Raw genomic sequence first — 23,580 nt, forward strand, 5'->3', positions numbered from 1 at the left:
AAATGTACTTCTGAAAAAATGGGTCGCCTTGGATAAAACCGTCTGCTAAATACCCTAAATGTAAATGTACAAGCCCTATAGATGGAATTTGAGGGGTTGGTTTTCTGTGTTTGGGTTAGGGGTTCCTATGTATCTATACGTAGAGCGTGAGAGATCTACACCTTGTCAGTGTGCGTCTATTACCATTTACAACCTAACAATACGCTGCACTCATCTCCACCTTTGGTCTCCTCAAAATATCCTTTCCAGATTTCTTCTCTAGATGTATTTGTCAAAACAGTTCTAGCGTTGGTAACTTTCGTCTGTGTTTACGAAGGCCTGCTAGAGCTCATCATTGGAACCCAGGCTGACTGTTAGCTAAGCAACAAGCTATGGGTTGCGCTCATCATTGAAACGCAGGTTGACTGTTAGCTAGCAACAAGCTACGGGTTACCGCTCATCATTGAAACCCAGGCTGACTGTTAGCTAGCAACAAGCTACGGGTTACCCCTCATCATTGAAACCCAGCTAGCAACAAGCTACAGGTTGTCTGTGTTTACGAAGGCCTGTCAAGCTCATCATTGAAACCCAGGCTGACTGAACGCTAGCAACAAGCTACAGGTTATGCTCATCATTGAAACCCAGGCTGACTGAACGCTAGCAACAAGCTACAGGTTGTGCTCATCATTGAAACCCAGGCTGACTGAACGCTAGCAACAAGCTACAGGTTATGCTCATCATTGAAACCCAGGCTGACTGAACGCTAGCAACAAGCTACGGGTTAGCTGATTATGAGTGTAACCCGTAGCTTGTTGCTAGCTATCAGCCTGAGGCATGGGAACTTTTACAGAGATACAGAGGGAAAACAGCCTTTTTTGGGCCACACACACACACACACACACACACACACACACACACACACACACACACACACACACACACACACACACAGAGAAACATGTATATTTCCCCTCAGAAAGATAATTCTCCAGGAAGGAGAGGGGGCGGTGCTGAGGCGATCGGTGGGACTCCAGCAGAACGAGAGCGGGGGGGGTCGAGGGGTTCTATTCCAGAATGGAATGTTGCATTTCCTGCTGGTGTCCGAACACGCGTTTCTCGGTTTTCCCTTTACTTCCCTGTCGCCTGTTCCTCTGGACGGCGGCCCCGTTCCCCGTTCCCCGTTCCCCGACTTGTCTTCTCTACCTTTCATGGCGGTTCCCCCTCGCAATTCCCACTTTTATTCTCTCTCTCTCTCTCTCTCTCTCTCTCTCTCTCTCTCTCTCTCTCTCTCTTCTCTATCTCCGTTTCACATTCCATGTCTCCTGCTCTCTTTCCTCTGACCTTCACTACAGTTTTCTTCCTTCTGCTTTTGCCCCCGTGTGTGTGTGTGTGTGTGTGTGTGTGTGTGTGTGTGTGTGTGTGTGTGTGTGTGTGTGTGTGTGTGTGTGTGTGTGTGTGTGTGTGTGTGTGTGTGTGTGTGTGTGTGTGTGTGTGTGTGTGTGTGTGTGTGCGTGCGTGCGTGCGTGCGTGCGTGCGTGCGTGCGTGCGTGCGTGCGTGCGTGCGTGCGTGCGTGCGTGCGTGCGTGCGTGCGTGCGTGCGTGCGTGCGTGCGTGCGTGCGTGCGTGCGTGCGTGCGTGCGTGCGTGCGTGCGTGCGTGCGTGCGCGCGCGCGCGCGCGCGTGCGTGCGCGCGCGCGCGCGCTCGTGTTTATCATTTGTCTTTCTCCTCTGACAGCTCTACTCCGGCCTGTTCTGCTTCCTGCTATGCTCTTTTTTAATTCCCTCTTCAGACGGGACATCCCAGGTGTGTGGATAATGAGCCGTAGCTCAACACCATTACGCCAGCATTGAGGTGGACCGATGATAAGTAACAGATCGGAAAAAAGCTGCTTTATCCGAAGGTCGCTTATGCTATCATCTTATGCATCCCTCGCTCTATCTGTGAGTTGAGGGGCTGATTCACCCTCTTTATTCTGTTACGATGAGATGATAGTTAGGGCTTGGTAGTTGCAGGTGTCTTCTTGCTTCACGGCCAGGGTTTCTTAGCAGAATGTTTTGAAATGGCCACCGACCAAATATTAGTAGTACTGACGGTATAAGCAGCGAACGTTCCGTTCCATGTTGTTAATTTATGAATGCCTTAAGGGGTAGTAGTGGTCTGCATGCTCCCCTTCCATGGCCACATCTCTGGCATATCCAAGGTGTGAAAGGGTCGTCACGGTGATCCCACGGTGAGTCCGGAACACTGTAGAGTGTGAGTGTGAGTGTGAGTGTGGAGGATGGAGAGTTTGATGGCTAATTAAAGGAACTCCCTGGCCGGCCAAGACTGTTATGTCTGGACTAAATGGTTTCCATGGGGACGAGGGTGGCAGGCTGGGTCCCTACACGCCAGAAGCGGCTAAACGGTCGGAGCCCTCGGTCGCCCAGCAACAAGGACGAGTTCAGTAGGTCAGAGGTCATCATATTCATGGCTGCACGGCTTTCGGTCCTGAATGTGGAACGAAGGAAGGACTCATGGTCGCCATGATGCGAAATGAATGATGAGGTGACAACAGGGCATTTTAGTTTCGGTCCTGAAACTAAAGGATTTTCAAACCCACTATGTGGTTTGAAAATAATCTAGCGGTATGTGATCCCCCATGCTTGTTCCCAGAATGGGGCAGGTTTCAAGGTGATGGGTATGTACTGACCCAGTGCCTTTGAGCAATCGTCCTTTGTCCAACGTGTACAGGTTGGACAGAGGACGTCCGGTGTCGGTGACGTCCGGAGTGTCACAGCGTTTGTGGTAGCTGTCTCAAACCAGTACACAAACAGACCAGTATACAAACAGACCAGTATACCAGTTGCGTAACCTAACCCAGGGACAAACCCCTGTGGAATCAACCGATTACGTAGGCGTCCCTTCCCCTTCCCGGAGTCAGAATGCATCCCCTCATGCATTCATATCTCTTTCACTTTGTTGTTACGGATGGTTTTGTCTGTCTCGTTACCACCCTGTCTAGTTATTGTTTATTGTTAATTTTTTCATCGTAGGGCACGCACCTTAGATACAAAAACAGAATTCCTTGTACGTGGAAACCTACATCATGGCACTAAACATCTTTGAGTCTGATTCTGATTCTGTCGCGGCGGGGGCCACGGTTGCTAGGACCCGGTCGTATTTACACCCCAAACTCAACCCCGTGTCCCAGGGCCTCGCTGGACTCCCCTGAGCGCCGCCCGGGCCGCGCCGCGCCGCGCCTTGTAACACTATATCCCCGGCTCAATACCCTGGATCCATCCTCGATACCGGGACTCACTAACACAAACACACATCTGACTCTGGTTTGGCTGTCGTCGTCGTCCTCCTGAGCTCCTCTTTATTCCCGGGGTTTCCGCCGTCCTTGCGGTGGAGTCGGCCCGTGCCCGGGGTCCGATCAGACCAGAGCTCAGGGACGCTTCGATTGGCACCCGTAGCGTTGAGTAGCGCTTTTGTTATGCTATTATGGATGTGAAACCAAACTAAAGTAATGACCTTATTATTATCATTATTATTATACTTATTTTTTTATCATCATCCTCCTCTTCTGATCCCTGTCATTCAATATGGTGCATTACTTGCACTTTTGCTGTGATTTTGTTATGTTTACTGTGTCTTAAATGTCTTGTCTGTCATGTGTGGAGAAGGCCATCTCACTTAACTGTGCTCAAATCTACCTCCGGGTATAAATACAAAGTTATCTAATCTAATCCTTTCTGTCGTGTGGTCCGGCACCACGAAACTCTTACCTTCCACATCGGGACACCTGGGACTTCCTGTCGAAGACCCAGACGGTAGCGCTAACAAAAAACTAGCGTAGGAGAGGTGAGGCGTCTTTCTCCCAGTGAATATCCGAAAAATATGCGTCTGAGGCTCCGCCCACGCTCGGACCGCCAGATAGTTTGCAGCTGACTGTGGCTGGGTCGGTTACTTCCACGTCGGCCCAGTGTCTTGAAAATGCGGGGGAAGTAGGCTACTTTGACTGTGTGTCACCGTTTCAACACCAACTCTGTACAAACATTGGACGGGTTTCATAAATATTCAGCTCTTTATTTATTCCTACTGTATGTGTAATGTCTCTTGTGTGAAGGGACCTTACAATTGGGAATCCCGTGAAGATTCATTCACATTTTTTGGATTTCGGTAGTAGGAAAACTTGCAGCACTGAACGTTTGCTTAGGCTGAAATCCCCTGAACGTTTTTGTGCTGCTCTGTGGTCGCTGGTCTCTGTGCTGTCTCTGCGCTGGTCTCAGCTGGTCTCCGCACGCGTTGCTGCTCTCAGTTTGTCGCTGCTCTCAGTTTGTCGCTGCTCTCAGTTTGTGTCTGTGGTCGCTGGTCTCAGTTCGTGGCTGGTCACTGGTCCCAGTTTGTGGCTGGTCGATGGTCTCAGCTTGTGTTTGTGGTCACTGGTCTCCGCGTGTGTCACTGGTCTGTGGTCGCTGGTCTCAGTTTGTCGCTGGTCTCAGTTTGTGTCACTGGTCTGTGGTCGCTGGTCTCCGCTCTGTGGTTGCTGGTCTCCGCGTGTGTCACTGGTCTGTGTTCGCTGGTCTCAGTTTGCATCTGTGGTCGCTGGTCTCAGTTTGTGTCTGTGGTCGCTGGTCTCAGTTTGTCGCTGGTCTCAGCTTGTTTGTGGCACTGGTCTTTGGTCGCTGGTCTCAGTTTGTCGCTGGTCTCAGCTTGTGTCACTGGTCTGTGGTCGCTGGTCTCAGTTTGTCGCTGGTCTCAGCCTGACACTGGTCTGTGGTCGCTGGTCTCAGTTTGTCGCTGGTCTCAGCTTGTTTGTGGCGCTGGTCTCAGTTTGTCGCTGGTCTCAGCCTGACACTGGTCTGTGGTCGCTGGTCTCAGTTTGTTGCTGGTCTCAGCTTGTGTCTCCGCTCTGTGTTCGCTGGTCTCCGCGTGGGTCACTGGTCTGTGGTCGCTGGTCTCCGCTCTGTGGTCGCTGGTCTCTGCGTGTGTCACTGGTCTGTGGTCGCTGGTCTCCGCGTGTGTCACTGGTCTTTGGTCGCTGGTCTCCGCTCTGTGGTCGCTGGTCTCCTCGCGTGTTGCTGGGAGACCATTAGAGATGAGTGAGAGCTGGTAACCTCAGTAGACGGCCTGCAGTCTGAGGGTCTGAACGCATGGTTACTCTATATATGGAGCTGTACGGGGCGACGGCATCGCGCGGCGGGTTCGGCTGTCACGGTTGAATCATCATAGGTGTGTGTGTGTGTGTGTGTGTGTGTGTGCCTGACTATGCTGGGTCTCGCTAGCTTTATCCATAGATCAGCCTAGCCTTGTGGACTAGTTAACTCCAAGTATCTAGAAATGTTCACATCTGTTAGCTACACAGATTCCCAGATGTTCTACAACAGCAATTATTATTTTTATATTAATAATGATTCATTCATTAGCTAGGGCGCATCTCTGACAAGAAGGCCCGAGAATTGGAAAAAGTCCATGAAAGCCGAGTACATTTCTGGCTTTTGCACTGAGAGAAAGCATACAAGCCTAATGAGACATAATGATTTTACCTACAGACGATTCACAGGCCACCTAAAACGCTGAAGAGCTGTGTGTGTGTGTGTGTGTGTGTGTGTGTGTGTGTGTGTGTGTGCGTGTGCGTGTGCGTGTGCGCGCGCGTGCGTGACTATGTGTGAAATGTTGCCGTTTGAGGAACCAAAAAACAAAGAGTGAAGTTGGGCACCGGGACAACAATGAGCAGGTATGTGGGCGGGACCCAGTTCTGGATGGGCGCCAGATTCACCTGTCCCTCTGTGCCCAACCCCTCGGCCCCTCCCTTTCCCACCTGTCTGGGCGGGGGAGGGAGGTGGGGGGGGGGGTGTTGCAGACGGTTCACTGAGACCGCAGTTGTGCCTTGCTCGTAGGCTGAGGAGAAGGGAGGATTTGGATTGGGATTCTTCTCAGGGTTTATTCCTCGGTGCACTGGGTTTTTAAGGATTTTTGCCAGAATTCCCTGACAAAGGATCGCAGGTAGGAGCTTGGAAACGTGCTGGACTAACAGTTTTTTTGTATTCAAGAGAAGACGTTTGAATGACCGTTTGTGAGGCAGGGACGTAGCTGCTCTGCTTTGGGGTCAGTTGTTTGATGTTTATTGACTGGAAGGGCCGGCCTCTGTATCTCTCTTACTGCTTGTCTATTATCTCTCTGCCTGCGTGCCTGTCTGTGTACTTGCCTGGCTGTCTGCCTGCCCGCCTATCTATCCGTCTGTCTCTCTCGCGTTACCTTTTTATTAAAGATTATCAGCGGTGAGCGACTTTGGTGTGTCCAACGATGTAAACACTTAAACAGTCGCCCATCAAACAGGAGTGATCACATTCCTGATGAATGTGACTGTGGGATCCTGGTTTGATATCTCTGGGGTGTGTACCCGTTTGGCTGCTTCCTTCGTGTGTGTGTCCTGCCGTTATGGATCACATTCCCCCCAGCGTTCGGTTTCCCAGCACTCCAATGCAGACGTTGAGAGTGGCTGTGGTGTGTGTTGAGGTATGTGAGACGGTTGGGATAGATAAGTATTGTTTGCGTGCGCCCGTGTCGCGCTGAATGATGAGTTACTCAATGACTTCCAGGGGGAATGTCATTGAAAGTACTTCCTCCACTTTTTTCTCAAGAAGTGTTTCAGGAACATAATCATTAGCCAAATAATTTTCACACGATGTGTTGTGGAGCTATTGAGTATTATTTACACAATGCTGGCAAACTTGAACCTGGATGGATTAAGACTGATCCCTTTGTTGGTTTTATCCAAGGTTATTATTTAGAATATATTGTCATTGTCACTTTTGGTTTGATGAAGTGAAAGCCGGTTAAAGTGAAACTGATCTAACTACAAACTGCTCCAGGATGCTGTTCTATAAACGTTTAATACGTTTGGAATGTCGTCCCATTCCCGATAAAAGTGTGTGTCTCTTTCTGGGATAGCAGATGGATAAGAGGAGCTCCGAGTTTCCCTTTTCCCACGCACCCGGGCTCCGGGGAAAGCTTGACAGGAAGTCATATTATTTTTAAAAGTGCTTTACAAATGGTGAAAGGGTTATTTCAAACAATGTTGAAAGAATGCAGCAGCCCTCTACTACCATCTTTCAAACAAGCCAGGTGTGTGCGCGTGTGTGTGTGTGTGTGTGTGTGTGTGTGTGTGTGTGTGTGTGTGTGACTGTATGTGTGTGTGTGTGTGTGTGTGTGTCTGAGTTTGCGTGACTAATGCCAACCCATTGTGTGTGAAGAGAGCTGGAGATGTTTACTGGAATGTACGCAAACAAACGCAAGAGAAACGACCGTTACAAATTACAAGCGGCGGCTACTTACCCTGAAAGAATGGACGCTCCTGCTTTCCCTTCTCACTGACTCTTCTCCTTCAGTCTCTATCCTCAATGATGTCGTCGATCTGTGATTCAAAATCAACCCAAATTGGTAATCGGTTTTAATGCGCATACTTAAATGACGTAAACCGTGTTTGACGTGACCATTTCACGAGCGTTACCCTCTTACTCCGTTCTACCCTGTGATGGCAATGACCTATGACCTTACTGTGTCGTCCCCCCCCCCCCCCCCCCCCCTCCGCTGTGCCACTCTGTCCCAGAGTGGTTTGGCGTGAGCGACGTGGACCAGCGCCTCTACCTTCTGGAGCGTCTGGAGGACCTGCTGAGTCTACAGGAGGACCAGAGCCCGGGATCGGACGGCCCCCAAGCCCTCTCCTCGCCCCCCCACACCCAGCCCCTGCCCGGACACCCCGGCCATGAGCAACCCCCTCCCCCACTGAGCACCCCCCCCGAAAAGAAAGACTTCACAGGTAGGTGGACCTCGCTGGGTAGGTAGGGGGCGGGGGGGGGGGGCAGCAGCATACAGAGTTAGAAGGATTTACCATTGTGTGTGTGTGTGTGTGTGTGTGTGTGTGTGTGTGTGTGTGTGTGTGTGTGTGTGTGTGTGTGTGTGTGTGTGTGTGTGTGTGTGTGTGTGTGTGTGTGTGTGTGTGTGCGTGCGTGCGTGCGTGCGTGCGTGCGTGCGCGCGGTGAAATATATCTAAATACATGTAAACCTTTTTGAGAGGCGTGCACAGGAATGCACGGTGCTTTTTTAAACAAATGATAAGTCACCGTCTGCTCATCTAAACAACACCGTCCGTCATGTCACCCCCTCTCTCTCCCCCTCTCCCTCCCATTCTCATCCCCTCTCCCTCCCATCCTCATCCTCTCTCTCTCTGTCCCTCCCTCCCTCTCTCTCTTTCTCCTGTCGCTGGCGGCCTTTCAGAGGGCGAGTCAGAGAGAGAAGATTTTGTGGAGGAACTGCAGGATATGGCAGTAGAAGTATGTTCTGCTGCGGGAGTCTGTGCTCGGGGTTGTTGGTGGAGGATTGTCGGCTTCGACCGCAGCTCTGTTAAAAGTTAGCATGAGCTGAAATGTTAGAAAACATAGTTTGACGAGGTCAAACCTCAGTCTGTATGATTTGAAGGAAAAATATTTGTCATGAATATTTCGGAATATGATGCGACCAGAACATGTTTAATAATGGATCTGGATGTTTATTATGGATTATTATATTACTGCTATGAATTGTATGACTGTATTCTCTCTCGCTCTCTGTCTCTCTCTGTCTCTCTCATTCTCGTCCTGTATGTGGAGAAGTTGATGTATTGCCCTGTCCATCCTAACCCCTGTGTCCTGGTTTTCTTCCCCCATGTGTCATGCGATTTGCCAACAGATGTTTCGGAAAAAAGCCTCTTCCTCGTTGAGAATGAGAAGAATGACAGAGAGCTCTAGATGTAATGCCTACCTCCTCCTCCTCCTCCTCCTCCTCCTCCTCCTCCTACCTCCTCCTCCTCCTCCTCCTCCTCTTCTGTAGACAGGGATCATCTCCGGGGTGAAACCTTCAACCTTGTCAAAGGAAAGCCACGAAAGGGCCCCCCCAAACTGTCCAACAGCTGACTTTAGTTTGAAATTTTCCAAAGGCAATATGCTGTACATTAAGATTGAAATAGCGATACGTCCAGAATAATCTGGAGAATAAATTACGGCCATGAATTAAAAATGAAACACATGTTGCAGCACAAATTCCCTGAAACTAAATTCTAATTCATTGAATTCATGAAGACGACTTATCCCAGCGTAAATTAATTTGATGTTCATTTAATTCCATAAATCGTGTGAATTAATTGATGTCGCTGCCCCCTGCTGACCTCACAGACACCCTGCGTCCGGTGGCTTTCCCTTTGACGACTTTGAATGTTTAACTGAATTCACACTGCTCTCTACCTCACTCTGTCATGTGGCACCGTGCCGACAACTCTTCTGTGTTGGGGGAAATGTTGAACTGAATCCAATCAAAAGATGATAACTTGATACACATCGTATTTCAACATCGTCCAGTCACGTGGCATTACAACGCCACACACTCATTTATCTATGTGAAAGTTGAACTTGTTGGCTTAACTGGTCACATGTTCCCGACTGTAGTAGTACCCTTGAGTTCTAAGACAAATCTCTTGTCTTCTCTTGGTTGGGGCTGAACGACCATCTGCTCTGACTGTTACCCCTCTGACACACGGACTCAAATATGCACTCTACTAAGTCACAAAGTGCCATCATACTCATGTAATAGGGATGGGTCCCTCGCACACACTCCTTAAAGAGGTCTGAATCAAAGTGTTGCAACAGTGAGTAAACTGGAATTCCAGAGCTGGATCGTGTCTTTGTCGTCGGACACGGCCCAACCGTCTCCGGAGATCGCTCCGTTCGCTCCGATCCAGGACGTTGGGGTTCTCTGTAGTCCACGAGAGAAAGACTCCCTACCACGTAGAAATGTCACGATCAATCTCATTCCTAATTTGGATGTGGATAAACTGGTTGGGAGGCTTTTTGTTCTTCCTGCCGGGTGGCTGAACGCCTCTGACGCCCGGGGAGGGAGTCATGTTGAGGCTAGCCGGCCCTCCTTTGGTCCTGTTGTTTTACCGCCATCTTTTTCGTATCATTTTGCTCTCATGGTTCCCCTGCGGCAGAGTGTGTCTGTGTGCGTTTTGGGACGTACAGGTGTGTTGTTTATCTCTGACTCTCTCTCTCTCTCTCTGTGTCTCTCTGTCTCCGTGACTGTCTCTCTCCCTGTCTGTCCCTTTTGTCTCCCCGCATCTCTTCACCTTTATCCTCCGCTTCGTCCCCGTGTTTCGTCCGTGCGTCGCCCGTGTTCTCGTCTCCGCGCTCCCCTTCTAAACCCATCCTCCTCTTCCTCATCCGTCTCTCTTCCCTTCTCCGCACGTTCGCCTTTCCCAGGGAGCATAGACCGTGGGCGGAGCCTATCCTTCCATGAGGGGCGTGGCCAGCGCGAGGCCGAGATGAGGGCTGCCGCCGAGGAAGCGTCCAATAGCAGCGCAGGAGGAGGAGGAGGCGGAGGAGGAGGAGGAGGCAGCACCGTCCTACAGCGCCTCCTGCAGGAGCAGATGAGCCGTAACTACCTGCTCAAGCAGCAGCACGACGGAGCCCGCGCGGGCCCCGGCCCCGGGTACCCCACCCCGGGGGGCCCCGTCGACGACCACTCGGCGACGACCCACAACGCCCGCCAAGAGCCCCAGGGCCAGGAGCTGCAGGCGGACAGCGGCATGGAGAAGCTGTCGGCACCCCGCGGCGGCGGCGGCGGCAGCGGCGGCGGGAGCCTGGGGGGCCCCAACAGCAGCGGCGGCAGCGGCGGGCAGTGCCAGGGGCCCGAGGACCTGCCCACCTACGAGGAGGCCAAGGTGCAGTCGCAGTACTTCCGCGGCCACGGGCCCCCCCAGCAGCAGCAGCAGCAGCCGCCCCCGCCCCACCCGGCCTCCGTGGGCGCCGCCTTCTACGTGACGGGCATGACGGGCGCCAAGGTGCGCACGGAGGGCCGGCCCACCGTGCAGCGGGTGAGCGGCGCGGGCAAGGTGCACCAGGACGACGGGCTGAAGGAGCTGAAGCAGGGCCACGTGCGCTCCCTGAGCGAGCGGCTCATGCAGCTGTCGCTGGCCACCAGCGGCGTGAAGGCCCACGCGCCCGTCACCAGCGCCCCGCTCTCCCCGCAGCTGCCGCCGCCGCCGGGGCCCCCGGGGGACTACTACAAGCCCCAGCACCGGGGCCCCCCGCCCGAGTACCCCTTCAAGGGCATGGGGTCCCCGCCCAAGCAGCAGGAGCCGCCGGGGGGCCACTTCTACCAGGAGCAGAGGGTCCGCGAGCACTCCCGCGAGGTGCCCCACGTCCGGTACCAGCCGCCGCCCGAGTACGGCTCGTTCAGGTGGGCAGCGCGTGCGGAGCGCGGGGGGGGGGGGGGGGGGGGGGGGAGGGGGACGTCGGGGGGCCGGAGGGTACCTGGGTGGGGTCGGACACCGCACCCCTCCGTTGGTCTCTGGGGGAAGCTGGGGCTCAGGGCCTGGGCCTGGGTGACGCTCCGGCTGTCCGGCCCACTTGAGTTGATTTTAGGGGGTCTGTCTTTATGATTGGGAACTTGTAGGTCAACTACACACTTGAATTTGCTACTTGTCACCTGCATTCTCTGCTGTTTACTTCAACAAATGCACTGTTGCTTTTTTTTTGGATCTTGGTACTCCGGGATCAGTCAGCATATGTATAAAAAAAAAAATGCATAAAACAAAACGCAACGAAAAAACACCAAACTCTTACTTTGTGTGGGTTGGAGATGGCTAAATATGTTCACCCCACATAAGAGGTGTCTCATTAAACCCTAAAAGCCTGTTCTGGTGTTTGTTCTCGTAAAGCGCGGCGACTTGTGTGAGCGTTGCGCCATAAAGCTGCTGTTGTGTAATCCGGCCGAGGGGAAATCCAGGGTGACAGTTGGGTCGTAAAGCAGAGGCGCAGATAGGCCGCTGTCATGCCCACCGGTACGCGGGACGAGTTTCGAACCCAAGGTGGGGCCGCTTTCCACTCGGACGGATGACAAACCAGTGTCCATTTCTGCTTTCTCGAAACACTCATCCAATCAATTTGCCGACTCTTGACTTTTGCAGTTCCTCTTTCTCCAAAAAGATGTTGCAGCACACTGGCTCTGCAGGCGGAACAGTTGTGTAAAGAACAGCAGAGGGTTCTCTAGTTCGAGGAGTAAGAGGGCGTGAATTTACCTGTTTGAGTGAACCGTCTGGGATTCTGCTCACCGTGCAACACCATCCAGTGGTGTGCGTTATCAGTAGAGTCGCCTGGTTCGGCCTCAACCACATTTCAGCGGGACTTTTACTTTGTAAACCTTGAGTTCTCCACTGTTGGATGAGAGATTGCGTCCCTCCGGCCGCAGCCAGCAGCCGTTGAGTCCTGAGCCGTAGTTCAGGTCGGTTCAACAAAGGCACACATTCATCGGTGCGTTCGCATGATTGTTATGCAATCGGTCACGCCTGCTCTCCTCCATTCATTTTAACCCCGTACACAATCAGGCCAAACGTCACATGTGCACGTACATCCACACATGTACGCACATGTTTTTAATAAGACTGGAATGTACACATGCGTGTATATTATCGTGCCCAGCTTTTAAACATCTGGATCTTTGGCTCTTACTGCTGCATGAATGAGTTTAGTATCTTTATGAAACGGTTGTAAAGATAATAGAAAATAAGAAGTCATCCATTCATGATTTACGAATTTCTGACCGTGATGTCTGGGTTACGTTACAGTGCTTAAACAACACGAAGTCCACAGCTTCTTATTGACGAGTCTTTGGGAAGTCAAGGTACATTTGATCGCATTGATCGCTTGGCTGTATATAACTTATACAGAACAAGGTTGAATGCTACTTGACAACCTCAAAAAAACCAGAACTGAAATCTTTCATTCTCAATTGGCATTAAGTGTTTGGCCCAGAGTATAAAAAACAAACAAAGGGCAAACTCCTCCAAAAGGTAATTGTCCTCTGGGAATCAAACCCGTTCCCGGGCTGCCGTGAGTCAAACATAGAAAACGCTCATCCAGCACCCTGCCATTGTTGGAATGATTCGTTTGGAATGTGAGGTGAGCAAACACAATGTCTGAGACGGCGATAAGCAACGCGGCACGCGGATCAGCACTAAAGTGTTTCTTTGAGCTCAGGAGGAACAAAGCCCTCAGAGAACATTAAACCAAATGGAATAAAGTGTTGATGTGAATTCCAAGTTTGGGGCTTTTTTTAAAGCGCCAACTTTTTAACATAAACAGCATTTAGTGCTGCTGGAAAACCGCTGAATCTGCCAAAAAGAGCTTTTCTTGGGACTGGCTTGTTGAGGCAGAGTTTGTTGATGAGCCACCTTGATTGACTGCTCTCTTTCCCGAACCTCAGAGCTCACAACAACGTTGAGTCAAAACAAGGGATTAGCTGATGGAATTCCTTTTTACATCTGCCACCGTCGAAGACATGTAGCACAGCATGTTGTGGCTGAAGAGACGCTAGCAAGAGGACTGCAGATCAGTAGTCAGGGTGGGAATCATTAGATATTTCACAAATCAGTCGATTTTCGATTCTTGGGGTTCAGAAAACGATTCCAGATTCCCGATTCTCCGCCAAGAAAGGTGTTGTGGCCAATCACGGCCTGAAAGCACCAGAAATAGCGATGTAATGCCTTGCGACTGGTTACATTCTTCCTTTGTTAACTAAAATTGTCCCTCCCAATTTACATTGAGACTGACCAAATGTTTGTTCATCTATAGATTGTAAAAAAGTCAACACAGGATTAGTTGAGGCGACATATATAATTACAAATAACAACAATTATTTGGCTGCACACACACACACACACACACACACACACACACACACACACACACACACACACACACACACACACACACACACACACACACACACACACACACACACACACACACACACACACACACACACGTATGGAGGCCATTGTCTGGAACATACTGCCCGCTGTTCTCAAGACAGAGCTGGCCTCTAGAGCTCCATGGGGCTAACCCTAGCTCCATTAGCCATAGTCTGCCTCTCATTGCAATGGCGCGGCGTGGTGCTAACCACCGCTAGTGATGTGATGGGCTAGCCTAGCGGCCTCGCCCACCGATGGCATGGCGGGTAGAGAGCCGGTCGGACCGGTTCCAGCCCAGACCCGAAGCCGTACCTGGGAGCTAATCAACCGTCAGCAGGGAGGCCGCTGCTTTAATCATCAATACGCGACAAGCAGCAGCTTGCTCGCCCTGCCACGATGCCCTCCTCCTCCTCCTCCTCCTCCAGGCTGGCGGCTGTTCTCCCAGTGCAGCCGGCAGCCAGAGCCTCTGAGTCGGGTCTGATCTCCCCGGCACGCCGGTCACAGGTGGTCAGCAGGGAACAGGGGGTTAGAAGAGGAACCCGAGGATCACTTTTAATCGTTTCTCTACGCGTTTATTGTCTACGTTTATTGTCTTCGAAAGGGGTTAAAAAAAAAAAAAAAACACGTTGATCTGCGTTCTAGTGTGATGTAAGCATCTAGGTGAGTATCGAGAGCGCCAAGGTCAGCCGGAGTTGGTAAATATTCTATGGGTGACGTGTGGGTGCTTTGAGGACGGTTTTAAAACGATAAGGAAGTACGATTTACGAACGCAAACTTGATTTTTTTAAGTTGAAACGTATCCAAACGATTTTTGCTTTAATTCATTGAAGCATGACTGTGGTCTCATCACTTCCTGTCTGCCCCCCCCCCCCCCCCCCCCCTCCCCCGCAGGTCCAGTAAAGACGGCTCGGTGCACTCCCAGCGGACGCTGCACCACCACAGCCCCACCTCCTCCGTCACCTCGGTGGGCTCCCTGTCCCGCACGCAGTCCTCCACCCTCAGCAGCCTGCTCAGCTCCTCGCACGCCTCCTACTCCCCGCACCCCTCGCACGGGGCCCACCCCCAGAGCCAGGGCGAGCTGTACCCCGGCATGGGCCCCCGCGGCCCCCCGGGGGGGCCGCCCCACCAGCAGCAGCAGCAGCAAGGGGAGCAACACATGTACGGCCCCCCCCCCCAGAGGGCCCAGGTCCTATCGCAGGACCCCTACGGCTCCACGCACAGGATGCACCCCCACCAGCAGCACCACCACTACCAGCAACAACAACAACAACAACAACAGCAGCAACAACAACAACAACAACAGCAACACCATCAACAACAGCAGCAGCAGCAGCAGCAGCAACAACTTCAGCTACAACACCACCATCAGCAACAGCAGCAGCAGCAGCAGCAGCAGCAGCAGCAGCAGCATCACCAACAGTTCCAGAGCGCCTCGCCCCCGCAGCCCCAGCCCCAGCCCCAGCTGCCGGTCCAGGCCGGACACTTCCCCCACCCGCACTCCCAGTACCACCTGCAGGGGGAGCAGTTCGCCATGATGAGCCGGGCGCACCAGATGGTGGACATGCTGACGGAGGAGAATAAGATGCTGAGGCAGGAGATGGAGGCGTTCAGGGAGAAGGTCTCGAAGCTGCAGAAGGTAGGAAGCAAGCTCTCTGCGCTGTTTAACGGCCCCGCGTGTTTTATAGCGCAAACGGCCTTCAAGGCGATTGACAGTGGGTTGCGTTGTGTGTGTGCTCAACCTTGCTGCCTTTATAAGGTGAAAAAAATGGTTGTTTGATTAGTTCCTGTTCAAGACGAATGGCTAATCCATGATAACCGAATGAAAGATCATAGTTGAGATTTTTGTGGTTTAGAAAGTAATCTGTAAATCGTTAATCTGTATTTAGCTCAGCGACACACCCCACAGGTATGTGTTCAGCTGGCCTGGCCTTGAGTTTAACAACGATTTAATTGGCAGGACTTTTGCTTTGGGAACCTAGAACTGTCCACCATCGGATTAGACTTTATGTAACGTGAATACTATTTACCGATGCGTTGCGAAAACAACATCTGCCACTTTTTCAACAGCAAGTCGTCCTGAAAACAAAGATTAGAAGAATAACCATGAGGACATTGTTCTCCCCTGCAAAAAAAACACGACTTAAATCACTCCACAGTTATGGAGTCATTTACTTCTAGTCAAGTCAACAAAGACACCCATTCATAGACGTACTCTCATGATCGTTATGCAATTGGTAATGCCTGCTCTTTGTACAGCCTGAACTCCTTATCGTTTCCACACGCCCATGCATGTCTTCATAACGGTACACCCATGTCACATGCATGTAAACGCGGCCCCGTGTCGGCAGAAAGGGAACCACGTGCATTAACATATTGCTTTTTTGGATGTTATGCAAAGACGGAATTTTCCTGTAAGCAGTAGAAAAAAAATCGATGAGGAAAAGGAAACACAAATATGAACTCCTGCCTTGTTCTTCCAAATTGGATTTGTGCCGCAAAGACATACAGTACTTACCGCGACATGATGTTTACTGATTGGTTGCAAAACTATTGGAGTCATTTACCAATAAAAGAGTCAAAGCACCGACTCACAGACATGGTTAGATGAGCCAACCGCTTCCCACGCATATTGAGTCTGTCTATAACCCATCAGGGGTCAAACTTCACACCAGATCGAAACTGAACCTGAAGCAGAAATGTTGCTAAACCTGCGTCGACCCAACGCCTCATGTCTACCCCCCCCCCCCCCCCCCCACCCCCCCCCCCCATCCTCTCCCCGCTGCAGCTGGAGAACGAGACCCAGCTGGTGTCGGAGGCCTACGAGAACCTGGTCAAGTCCTCCTCCAAGCGCGAGGCCCTGGAGAAGACCATGAGGAACAAGCTGGAGCTGGAGGTGCGGAGGCTCCACGACTTCAACCGGGACCTCCGCGGTAGGTTGCCCCCCCCCCCCCCCTGCTCCCCCCTCCCAACGTCGACTTGCACTATGTCCCATGCACCATTAGTCCTGAAAGCAAGGGCTCCCCATTGATGTTGATCTGACGTCCCTGTCTCCATGGAGACCTCACTGGTCTTAGCTAATGGACGCTCAGGGACCAAACCGGAGTATGTAACACGTGGTAACACTTTACAATAAGGGCACAGTAATTAATGAATGAAAGTTAATGAGTAAGTTGATGCTGTAATGCGCATTAACAAACAATTAACTTATTGTCTAGGAATCATCTTATTATAGTGTCCATGTTTGGTTATAGCTTAGAAGTTAACGAAGATAAGGGTTTTCATGCTAACTATGTTATTATTTAATAAATGAGTGCTCCCAGTGAACCACAGTAGAAGCCTGTACTGGTTAGCCTCTTGTAGAAGGCTGTGGTCAGACTGTAGGTCTCCCAGTGACCCACATAAATAGCAAACCGTGGTTGTAATGGGCTGCTCCCAGTGAACTAGAGTCAGAGGAGTAGACTCATTGTGGTCGCACTGGTGACTCCCACATATCTGAGGTCGTACTGGTCAGCTACCAGTGACTAACAGGGGAGGACTGGGGTTAACATTTTTACATTTACCCCACACAATGCCTGGATGTGAGGCATTGTGCGGTGTAAATGTGGCCGTTGTGTTAGTGGTGGTGTGGTGCCGGCATGTTGCTGGTCTCTGACCTGACCTGTTTGTGTGTTTTCTAACGTCGCAGAGCGGATGGAAACGGCTAACAAGCAGCTAGCTGCTAAAGAGTGTGAGGGGTCAGAGGACAACCGCAAGACCATCTCCCAGCTGCACGCACAGAGTGGGTGACGCACACACACACACACACACACACACACACACACACACACACACACACACACACACACACACACAGACACAGACACAGACACAGAGACACAGACACGTGGATTAATGTGTTTATATATTCACACGTGTGTATCTTTGCCTGTGCGTGTGTGTGTGTGTGTACGCGTGTGCGTGTGTGTGTGTAGATAAGGACGTGGTGAGGGAGAAGGAGAAGCTGGAGATGGAGATGAACTCTCTGCGCTCCACTGCGGAGGACCAGCGGAGACACATCGAGATCCGAGACCAGGCCCTCAACAACGCCCAGGCCAAAGTAGTCAAGCTGGAGGAGGAGGTAAGAAGTCTCTTAGTTTGTTTTTGACTAAAATGTATAAAGTTGTAAGATGAGGGAAATTCTTTCTAAAATACAAGGACTTCACACTTTTCCGAAGTGGTCGTTTTCCACGGGCTGTGCCCCTAGATCGAGCGATGTGACGTGGGTTTTGAAAAAATCAATGCTTAATTTCTGTATTTGTGTTTGTATTCTGTGTGTGTGTGTGTGTGTGTATTCTGTGTGTGTGTGTGTGTGTGTGTGTGTGTGTGTGTGTGTGTGTGTGTGTGTGTGTGTGTGTGTGTAGCTGAAGAAGAAGCAGGTGTACGTGGAGAAGGTGGAGCGCATGCAGCAGGCTCTGGCCCAGCTGCAGGCCGCCTGCGAGAAGAGGGAGCAGCTGGAGCACCGGCTCCGCACGCGGCTGGAGAGGGAGCTGGACTCTCTCCGCATGCAGCAGGTAACGCACACACACACACACACAGAGACACACACACACACACACACACAGGCTCACACACACACACACACACACACACACACACACACACACACACACACACACACACACACACACACACACACACACACACACACAGAAACACACACACACACACACACACACACACACACACACACACACACATACACATACACACACGCAGACACACATGCAGACACACACACGCACACACACACACACACACACACACACACACACACACACACACACAGACATACACACGCAGACACACACACGCAGACACGCGCATGCACACACACACACACACACAAACACACGCGCACGCAGACACACGCACGCAGACACACACACACACACACACACAGACACACACATGCAGACACACGCGCAGAAACACACGCGCAGAAACACACGCGCAGAAACACACACGCAGACACACACGCGCAGAAACACACACGCAGACACACACACGCAGACACACACGCAGAAACACACACACACACGCACGCGCACTCACACGCGCACACACTAGGTAATGTTATGGAGAGAGAGCTGGACTCTCTCCGCATGCTGCAGGTGACACACACACTAGGTTAGGTTGTGTTAAGCGATGATAGCTGGAGAAAGAGCCAGACTCCCATTTACAGCGGGTAAATCACACACGTCCCTCGGGGTAAGGGTTAGGTATAGGGGAGGATAGGTCAAATGGACTGGATAAGATGATATCCTATTTTATGAGGATACTTTATTCACAAGGTTGGGTCATTATAACACACATCAGAACAACCAGGTAACAAGGCCATAAATTCAACTAAACTTGAGTCCCTCCTTCTCCCTCTCACCCTCCTCACCTCTCCTCCCCCCCACCCTCTCCCCCTCCCCCCTCCTCCCGGGTGCAGCGGCAGGGCGGGGCTCACGGCGCGGGCGCGGCCTCCTCGGAGTACAACGCCACGGCGCTGATGGAGCACCTGAGGGAGAAGGAGGAGCGCATCCTGGCCCTGGAGGCCGACATGACCAAGTGGGAGCAGAAGTACCTGGAGGAGAGCGTCATGAGGCAGTTCGCCCTGGACACCGCCGCCTCCGTCGCCACGCAGAGGTGGGGGTGTGTGTGTGTGTGTGTTAGGGCTTGTACATCACAATGCATCATGGGATTATTTGGGACAGCATCGCCTCCATCGTCAAGGTGTGTGTGTGTGTGTGTGTGTGTGTGTGTGTGTGTGTGTGTGTGTGTGTGTGTGTGTGTGTGTGTGTGTGTGTGTGTGTGTGTGCTGGAGCTTGCAAATCGCAATGCATCATGGGATTTTTATGCAACACCGTAACCTAGGTTAAAGAACATTTTGACAATTAATTATTAAATAACATTCCAATGTTACTACGCACTCAAAAGGCAGTAATTGTACATCCCCTTTAATGCACTTATTAACTTCTGCTTATTCATTTGTTTGTTAGTGTGTGTGTGTACACACACACTTGTGTTCTTGTGTGTTTGACTGCTCTCTAGCATGGCGTGTTTGTGTATTGTACATGTTTACAGTGACTGTATGTGTGTGAATTTGGTTCGTTTGAAGGGAGACTATGATGTGTCTCCTCGTAACTGTGTATGTTGGTAGTTTAAAGTGTGTGACCCCTCCCCCTTTGCCCGTTTCCAGGGATACGTCGTCGTCGTCCATATGCCACTCCCCCAGCAGCAGCTACGACACGTCGGTGGAGGCGCGCATCCAGAAGGAGGAGGAGGAGATCCTGATGGCCAACCGACGCTGCCTGGACATGGAGAGCAGGTACGGGCCTGGAGGCGGGGCTTAGGGGGCGGAGCGTCGTCTGGGGGCGTGGATTACAGGGCAGCGCATCGTCTGGGGGCGGGGGTAGGGGGCGGGGTATCATCTGGGTGTTAGGTATCGTTTTGGGGGTGGGGCTTAGATCGTCTGGGGGCGGGGCTTGCATAATGAATCCCTAAGGGCACTTGGCGAGGTAATTTGGTCATTTATATCCCCGTATGACAGATCCCAGATCAGAAACTGATATACCTTCTATAGCATCCATCTCTCCGTACCCCAGCAGTCATCAAGTGCCCCCATTAGATCCCGTTGGGGGGCGTGTTGTCATAGTGTTCAGGTCCAAGTCTTTGTCTTAGACAATTTTATGGTTAGGTTAAGTAATGTTAGCTTATGTTCAAACAACAACATCAAACTACGGACCCAAGGGAACGAGCAATAACTCAACTTGACTTCTCTCTCTCTCTGTCTCGCTCTCTCTCTCTCTCTCTCTCTCTCTCTCTCTCTCTCTCTCTGTCTCTGTCTCTCTCTCTCTCTCTCTCTCTCTCTCTCTCTCTCTCTCTCTCTCTCTCTCTGTCTATCTGTCTCTCTCTCTCTCTCTCTCTCTCTCTCTCTCTCTCTCTCTCTCTCTCTCTCTCTCTCTCTCTCTGTCTCTCTCTCTCTCTCTCTCTCTCTCTGTCTCTCTGTCTCTCTGTCTCTCTGTCTCTGTCTCTGTCTCTCTCTCTCTCTCTCTGTCTCTGTCTCTCTCTCTCTCTCTCTCTCTCTCTCTCTCTCTCTCTCTCTCTCTCTCCCTCCCTCCCCTCCCCTCCCCTCCCTGACCTCCAGGATCAAGAACCTGCACGCTCAGATCATCGAGAAGGACGCCATGATCAAGGTGCTCCACCAGCGCTCCAGGAAGGACCCCCACAAGGCGGACGGCCCCTCGGCCATGAGGCCCTCCAAGAGCCTCATGTCCATCGCCAACGCGGGCTCCGGGGGGGGCTCCGGGCTGCTGTCCCACTGCCTGGCCCTGAGCAGCTCCCCCATCACCGAGGAGAGGAGGGACACCGGCTGGAAGGGCAGTCTGGGTAAGGGTCGCCGCGGAAACGAAGCCCGGAGATGGCCGCAACACGGCGACTGGGAATTGTGCCCTCTGTTTTTGTTGTTATTACATAAAAGATTTAAAGGTGACCTATTATACCAACAGGTGTGAGTGTGATTCGCCGTTACAAGACAGGGTTTGTTCCACCTAGATGTGTGACGGATAGATGAGCAACGTTTGCTACGGTCCACTGGATCCAGGCTGGTAGACTGATCCGTCCAGCACACATCTAGGTGGACACGCCCACTTGTGATGTCAGAAGAGGCCGATTTTCAAAACGGCTTGTAGCGGCTAGCCACTCGCACACCTGGGGGTATAACATGTCCCCTTTAGGCTGGCCCGTGGTGGGTCTGAGAGAGCGGGGAGAGGCTGGTTGTTTTGGGTTGTTTCTCAGCTCGGTTTGGTAGTCCGGAGGACTGGCAGGGCCCAGAGGACATTCCTTTGTTGAATTCCCCTTTTTAAAGAGCCGCTTGGAAAGGGTGAGGAAGGAACGCTGGAAGAAGAGGAAAACTGAATGCGGTGTGGCAAAGAGGAAGTGGGGCGCAGGAAGTTGTGTTAGAAATCCAAAGCTGCGAGTTCAGACAAACAGCCCCCATTATTCTCCATTTTCTGTCTTTGTTTTGTCTTTTCCCTCCTTCTTTCTTTTCTTTCTTTCCCTTTTTTTCCCCCTCTTTCTTTTGTTTTTTCTTTCTTTCTTTTATTCCCTCTTCTTTCTTTCTTTTATTCCCTCTTTCTTTCTCCTCCTTTTATTCCCTCTTCTTTCTTTCCCTATTTTTTTCCCTCTTTCTTTCACCCTTTCTTTCTTTCTTTCTCCTTTCTCTTCCTATCTGGCTCAGCTGGGTTTCCTCTTTCAGTCTTTCCTCGTGAGGCCAAAGCCCTATAAAGGGATACCTTTTATTTGACTCGAGGCGATCCCGACCGCTCACTGAGCCTGCCTGCGTGTCAAGTGCCAACACCCGATGCGCTGCGAGCCCACAACGGCGCTCCATTGTTCCCATGGAGCTGGTGCATCAATGGACTGGGGCTGTGCGCTCCATAGAGCCCCACTGGCTACTGGAGGGGACACTGTGCCTCTCCCAGTCACAAACATCCTCATGAAGACGGCAACAGGGCTCGGTAAAGAATGCTAACTAAAGAAAACAACACAAAAAGTGAATCCTTTGCATTCAGAGGAAATAATTCGGCGAATCCTCAGTCTGTTTTCAGAGGAAATAATTCAGCGAATCCTCAGTCTGTTTTCAGAGGAAATAATTCAGCGAATCCTCAGTCTGTTTTCAGAGGAAATAATTCAGCGAATCCTCAGTCTGTTTTCAGAGGAAATAATTCCCAGAATCCTCAGTCTGTATTCAGAAGGAACAACTCCCAGAATCCACATGAACAATTCGACTGTTGGCAGCCCGAGTGCAATGGGACAGACAGAGTCCGTCCTGTTTGTACTGGATTGGGGTCAGGGAACATTTCAGGGCACCCCAAGTTCCCAAGGTTATCTCCTTGCTGGAAAATGTAGTCATGGCACATGAGTGGAAACTCTTTGATTGAATGCAAAGAATGCTGGACGCATATCCCAGTTACAGCCTCATAACGACACCATGACAACACCAGCAAGGTTCGATGTGAACCCACACATCAACCCTGAGCTTTATCACGGTCTCCGGTGACAAACTAGTCAGTCCTGCATGGGGCATCAGGACATTCAGAGGGAGCAGGGGGACATTGAGTGGGACCACTCGGGATCCGAACCAGGAAAAGCCGTCGCATGGCCTGTGTTTGACTCGAGCACAAACGTTAATGGGTTGCAATGTTGTCGTCCGTCCCAGGGCTCCTGCTGGGTCCAGAGTACCGGACAGACTCCCTGAGGACGGAGTCCATCTCCTCGTCTCCCTCCCCGGTGTTCCCCTCCACGCCGGCCACGGCGGGACACTCCAAGACGGGCAGCCGGGACAGCTGCACCCAGACGGACAAGGGCCAGACCCCGGCCCAGGACAGCTACCGGAGCAGCACCACGGGCCTGAACAGCCTCTCCGCGGGCCTGCAGAGCAGCAGCGGCGGCAGCGGCGGCGCCACCGGCCTGACCAGCATCACCAGCCTGCACAGCGTCAACACGGGCCTTCAGAGCAGCAGCACGGGCCTGAACAGCCTCTCCACCGGCCTGCAGAGCCTGAGCCCCGGCCTGCAGAGCATGACCCTGCCTGCCCGCCTGGGTCCCAGCCCAGTGTACATACCGGACCGCCTAGCAGGCAAGAGCCCCCCTCCGTCTGCCAGATCGCATGCCCAGCCGCCCACTCGCACCGAAAGAATGGTCTGAGAAATGAATCATGTGTTGCCGTTTTAGTGTTTTAGTTTATTGCGAGTTTATCACTATTGGGCAATAGCGCCTGTTTGAATATTAAAGCCTGAGATGGGTTTCTT

The 23,580-nt window shown here is 51.8% G+C and overlaps 1 protein-coding gene and 1 long non-coding RNA gene across 7 annotated transcripts in view; both read left to right on the top strand.

Moving 5' to 3' along the window:
* amot (angiomotin) overlaps nucleotides 1-23,580 on the top strand; it is a 36,418-nt gene that overhangs the window by 8,338 nt on the left and 4,500 nt on the right. For 3 of the 6 annotated variants that reach the window (XM_060056017.1, XM_060056016.1, XM_060056019.1), the window contains 13 exons: nucleotides 7,574-7,783; nucleotides 8,242-8,297; nucleotides 8,692-8,752; nucleotides 10,254-11,232; nucleotides 14,636-15,380; nucleotides 16,530-16,674; nucleotides 17,430-17,522; nucleotides 17,716-17,861; nucleotides 18,145-18,294; nucleotides 19,218-19,414; nucleotides 19,968-20,096; nucleotides 20,916-21,157; nucleotides 22,989-23,408. In XM_060056017.1, coding sequence (XP_059912000.1) covers nucleotides 7,574-7,783; nucleotides 8,242-8,297; nucleotides 8,692-8,752; nucleotides 10,254-11,232; nucleotides 14,636-15,380; nucleotides 16,530-16,674; nucleotides 17,430-17,522; nucleotides 17,716-17,861; nucleotides 18,145-18,294; nucleotides 19,218-19,414; nucleotides 19,968-20,096; nucleotides 20,916-21,157; nucleotides 22,989-23,408 — 3,573 coding nt within the window. Of the gene's footprint in view, nucleotides 1-5,718; nucleotides 5,968-7,573; nucleotides 7,784-8,241; nucleotides 8,298-8,691; nucleotides 8,753-10,253; nucleotides 11,233-14,635; nucleotides 15,381-16,529; nucleotides 16,675-17,429; nucleotides 17,523-17,715; nucleotides 17,862-18,144; nucleotides 18,295-19,217; nucleotides 19,415-19,967; nucleotides 20,097-20,915; nucleotides 21,158-22,988; nucleotides 23,409-23,580 lie in introns of those variants that run through there. The other 3 variants (XM_060056020.1, XM_060056022.1, XM_060056018.1) reach the window with 3 other exon arrangements.
* LOC132461052 (uncharacterized) lies at nucleotides 770-6,201 on the top strand. Its single transcript, XR_009526498.1, has 2 exons — nucleotides 770-4,468; nucleotides 4,551-6,201. It is a non-coding gene; the product is annotated as an uncharacterized LOC132461052 (long non-coding RNA).

The sequence above is a fragment of the Gadus macrocephalus genome, chromosome 7 (assembly GCF_031168955.1).
Source record: "Gadus macrocephalus chromosome 7, ASM3116895v1".
Classification (NCBI taxonomy): domain Eukaryota; kingdom Metazoa; phylum Chordata; class Actinopteri; order Gadiformes; family Gadidae; genus Gadus; species Gadus macrocephalus.